The sequence below is a fragment of the Macrobrachium nipponense genome, chromosome 35 (genome assembly GCF_015104395.2).
Source record: "Macrobrachium nipponense isolate FS-2020 chromosome 35, ASM1510439v2, whole genome shotgun sequence".
NCBI classification, from domain to species: Eukaryota; Metazoa; Arthropoda; class Malacostraca; order Decapoda; family Palaemonidae; genus Macrobrachium; species Macrobrachium nipponense.
The window spans coordinates 31,173,691-31,179,117 of NC_061096.1; the positions used below are offsets into that span (position 1 = coordinate 31,173,691).

At 40.7% G+C, this 5,427-nt stretch overlaps 1 protein-coding gene across 1 annotated transcript in view; it reads left to right on the forward strand.

The window, feature by feature from the left end:
• The first annotated feature begins 1,198 nt into the window (after nt 1–1,198).
• Nucleotides 1,199–5,427, forward strand: part of LOC135208548 (homeobox protein OTX2-like) — a 23,652-nt gene continuing 19,423 nt past the window's right edge. Inside the window, 1 exon segment of the mRNA XM_064240852.1 lies at nt 1,199–1,390. Within this exon segment, the coding sequence (XP_064096922.1) occupies nt 1,346–1,390 (45 nt within the window). The 5' untranslated portion in view covers nt 1,199–1,345.

The window sequence follows — 5,427 nt, forward strand, 5'->3', positions numbered from 1 at the left end:
CTATGCTCCAGATCGAAGGACAAGGAAGGAACCGCACGCTCGAGGATCGAGGGAATCCCTAGCTACGACTGGCAGAAGCAGCATCCGCCTCGCCTCTCCTGAAGGCCAGCAGCAGACGTCGCCGCAGGATTCTTCTTCAGCAGCTTCCTTTGTCGACCGACGCGCCCCTTCCTCCTCCTCCTCCTCCTCCTCGGTCCGGCTTTGGCCGCTTGCCCAAAGGCACGATACACAACCCGACCGAGTGCGACTTGGAAATAAACTTGAAGAGCGCCCGCTGGAGGCCTTAGTCGGAGAGTGACTCGTGTGCTTAAATTTGTAAAAAAGATAATAATAAAAAAAGAAATAGTTTCAGTGTGTGTTCTAGTTGTAGCCCACGTGGTTGGTGGTTGTGGCCTTTGAGACAGAGAGAGAGAGAGAGAGACAAGAGACAGACAGAAGAAGCTGGTTGATTCGAACAATCTGCAGAGCCATTGGCTTGTTTTGACACAAAGGTAAGGACTGTTTTTGCGTTTGTTTTCGTTTGCGAGTGGCTGGCGGCAGAGATAATGCTCCTGCCTGTAGGTATTTAACTCTGCTTCAGTTTTTGTGCCAGAAATTTGTAATTGACATTTTGTTTTGTCTTAAGTAGTGTGGAAATTTTGGGCTTTTGAAACAAGAAATTTGTATTGTTAGTATACAGCCAAACGTGTGATAGCGCATTCTTCAATGTTAACGCTGATATGCAAACTACCCTGAAGATTTTTAAGGCTGACAAGAAAACTAAGGTTTGCTCGTTAAAATAGGGTAGATAATTGTTGTTACACTTGACTAGGCAGGGAGCGATGTTATTTCGTATAGTAATATAAATCGTTCAAACATCGCAACCATAATTACGCTATTAGTTCCATTACAATATCCACATGACCTGGAAGTAAGTCTCTTAAGCAACCCCGAATACCCAGCCCGATCTGCCATTTTCTTAGTCCCAACGCGGAAAGGCGAGACCATACCCCGATAACGGGTCAACCCAGGTCATGTGGAAAGGTGCCCGCAAAATGGGAGGTATGTTGATGGGGGGGAGAGGGGGTTAAGGGGGTTGGTGGGGGGGGATAGGGGAGGGAAGTTAGGAGAGAGGTGAGGGGGGTATCGAGAGATGCTTAAGTTTCATCTGACCTTCGTCAACGACCCCGCGAGGCCCAGCGATAGACCAATTGGTGCTGTGGTGGTGGTGAGAGAAAGAGAGAATCGGGTTCTCGCTCTCTCTCCCTCTCTCTCTCTCGCTCGCTCGCTCGGTCCAACAACTCCTCCTCCTTTTCTCCTTGGCTTGGTTGGGTGTCGCCCAGTCATCACGCCAGCGCTACACAACATGGCTGACTCCAACGGCTCTCAGGATTACGGCGATCTCTTTTCGGTAATTATGAATCTTTCGCTTCTCTTAGCCGGGTGATACAACGAATTATGACCTGCTTGTGGTTTTTCTACGTTTTGGAAGTGGAAATAGCCGCGTGTCACACTTCGCTCTGCGCGTAACACAGTCCGATTTTTACGCCGATGGCGCACACTCGTCGTCTCGGCCACACGATATGGGGATGATGGTGGCTTCCTTTCATGCGTTTATTTCTTCGGTTCATTAATGCGGATAATTGAAATCATTATACACTTCATATTTCTCATTTCATCGTCTTCACATTTAGCGGTGATTTGTCCCAGTGTGTTAGCCGTGTTTTGGAAACATTGAATATTCACCTCATTTCCGACTCATAATAATTCAAGCTTAGCGAAATTAATTTTCGATTTAACATTAAATTCTGAAAAACTACGAATTAATTATTATAAACTTGGACAATTATGATTAATTTTTTAAGAATATTTTTACTAAATAAAATTTATGGAATTTTTATCAATATTTGCGATTGTTTACATCGCTTAGGTCCTTTGTACCGCCAAATTATTTTCTTTAGGCAAATTTACACGTGGTTAAGAAATTCTTTAAATTTTTATATGCAGTCCCGTCGTAAGCGCGCATACCGTTTTTATCTTTTAGGTCAATATTTTAGCCATTTTTATTTTTATAGTTTAATTTTCTTTATTACTTCATGTTCTCCATCTGTTATTTAGGCTTCTTAAATATCTGCAATTTTTTTAAACGTTTATTGTTTTTATATATATACCGATGGTAATTATCAATTATCGTCGCTGACCCCGCTATCGAGATAGGTGTTATAGTGATTCACTTTACCCCCTTCCGTTATTACTGAATGCTTCATTTCCCCCCTTCCTTTGATATTAAACACTTCATTTCCCCGCCTCCCCACCCCCGCCCGTTGGCATATAAGAGCTTCATTTTCCACCGCTAACGACCACTAAGTGGATCGGGGACCCCATTAAAATAACTTGCTTCATTTCCCCCCCGTTAGTGTAAGTGCTTCATTTCCCCGTTAACAAGCTATTCATTCCCCCCCATTAACGTAAGTGTTCATTTCCCGCACTGGTTGAACTTTGATCGTAAATCGGGCAATTACTCGCGGACTTTCCTCGCAACTTATGCGCCGATAGGCGGGAAATTCCTTCACTAGAATTACCGGAGGAACTTATTTAATATTATTTTTTTTTACTATTTAACAGATTATGACCGGCGTACATTTCCAACGGGACCGCAAAGATATTTATTAAATTTTACTATATTTACTAATATATTATTCCGTAATTTTTGCTGGGCACATTCTCTGTGCCTTGATTTAGCGCAGGAACTTAATTTTTATTTTTTAATATTTAACAGCTTATGACCGGCGTAGATTTGCAACGAGACCGTACGGATATTTATAAAATTCTACTATATTTACTAATATATTATTCCGTAATTTTCGCACGATTCTCATTATAAATTCACTGGGCACGTTCTCTGTGCCTTGATTTAGCGCAGCAACTTATTTTTATTTATTATTAAAATTTTTTACTATTTAACAGCTTATGACCGGGGTAGATTTGTAACGAGACCGTACAGATATTTATATAATTTTACTATATTTACGAATATAATATTCTGTAATTTTCGCACGGTTCTAATTATAAATTCACTGGGCACATTCTCTGTGCCTTGATTTAGCGCAAACACACTGATCCTTGACAAAATAAGTATTTTCTTATTTATTAATTTTATTATATTTAATTTCTTCATTTATATTTTATTTTTTTCTCTACCCGATCGGTTCCTTGCACTCGGCGATTACCGCACTTCCGTCTAAATGGGCCTCTGTCATCATGTCAATTACCAACTTCCGTTATTAGATTCCGGTTAAACCACGAATACAATACATATCAAGCAGGCGATAAACTTTTCTTTAGAGTAGATTAATTTCCCCGTCAACATATCAGAAATGAGTATATTAGCCGATAAATAAGGGAATCCGAGAGAGAAAAATATTGTCCCATGTTTAATATGTTCATTTATTCATTAATTTTTTTTCTGGTTGTCCGGTCAATCTTTGAAGGGTATTTGGTACCTTTGTTTAATTTTTTTTGTTTTTACTGCGGGCTTGTAGCAGCGATACAGCCATTGCGAATAATAGCTGTAGGTAAATTACGTTTTTAATAGTATTTGTATTTCAAATTGAACAGATCGCGCGTGTTTTTGTAAATAGCGCGCATATCGTTTTATAGCTTCGCCGCGAAACGTACAGCCATATTTATAATTACCACCCCCCCACAAAAAAAAATCCTGTACCGCATTACGACCTATTATTCCAGATCCACATTCTTCGTTGATTCCAGATTCCATTATGATTTTAGTACGTCTCTAATTATGAAAATGACCGAGTTAAGTATGCTAGGGCTGATCGCGCGTTTGCGAAATACAAAAATGCACTTAGTTGCTTTTCTCACAAAATTTAATCTGAAAGAAATAGAGATATCGAAGATCCATAATTAATGGAAGTTAACAGCACCTTTTTTAAACTTCCAATATGTTGGCCGGGTCGACCGCTTACTCCGGAAGATTTTTATTTTTCAGAAAATTGTGTATCTCGTTTGGCTGAATTTTCGAAATAACTGCCGCCATGATATATAGACGCCTGCAGTCCCTGCTCTACTCCAGGTGTGAAATCCACAACCCCGCCCCCTCCCCCCCGCTCTTCCCCCAAACGCAACCCGGAAAATGGGGGAGGATGAGAGAGAGACAGATCAACGAATCGTATCGGACGTCATTATCAATCTGTTATGAATCATGATATAAAAAAAAAAATAACTCGGGAGAAATCATCGCAGTAAATGGCGCGTTGCAACAGCGTCCCCCGTAGTTATATGCATTAGGCGATAACGCCATTTTTTACAATTTTTCTGGTATCGATCGATCTCGAGCAGCGCTGTGATTGATCGAAACTCCGGCATCATCATCATCGTGGCATTTAGGAGACTTATCAATCGATTTCTGTGGTGTCCGCCGCTTGTCATTTCGGACTCCCCACCTCCTAACCTCCCTCCCTTTTTCATGGCAAGCAATGTGACCCTCGTGATTGTGATGCCAGACAACTTCCAATCAATCAAGCCTTGCGCTGTCGTACCTTCATCTGTGGCATTTCTTCTTCCATACCAACCACTATACATTTTTTTTTTCCTGCTGTATCGCTAATTTGATGTAAACCAATCAGTTAGCTCCCTTGCCCTGTGGTAAGCCTCCCCTCTGGGGGCACTTCCCCCCCTGCCAGCAGCAGTATCTGTACTCGGTGTCATAATTTACGGGAATCGCTTTGCGCATGGATGATTTAGTAAATGACAGCCCGCTGCTGCTCACTGCCTCCAGTATTATTCGTGAGCCTTTGCATGCATACAAGCATACGCGCATGCACGCACGTACACACGCACGCGCGCACAAACCCAACGGCTGACAGGCTGTACAAAATGGGTTACACGTATCTTTCATGTGTTGTATATAGTTGAAAAAAAAGATGCATCATTGTCAATTTGCATAAGACACTCGTAAAGGATTGTATTAGCATCGCACTGGTTTATTTATTTTTTCATTTTTTAAATATTGATCTCATTATAGTTTTCATTTTAGAACTTCTTTTAAAAGGTTCCCAACTCGATCTTTTTTTGGGGGGCCTTCTGTTAGGTATATACAAATTGGAAAATATTTTTGTACACTGATTTTCAATAATTGATTTTTGGGTCATTCAGAATTTTTGATGCATTCTTCAAAGAGCGCTATTCCTTTGGTGTCGTCTACAAAATTACGATTTGTTCAAAGACGAGTTGCAAAATGTTGATCTTTGTACAATGTTTAGGCTAAAGTGCAAGGAGTTGGTAGTTAAATTTCTATGAAGGGTACTTCGGCAGTGCCCAAAAAGTAATAAATGTCTTCCGTGCTGAATAGACTATTATCACTGAATAACTTGTTGGGATATTGTATTTACCATCGTCAAGATTATGATCGCTTATACCTCCCCCTAA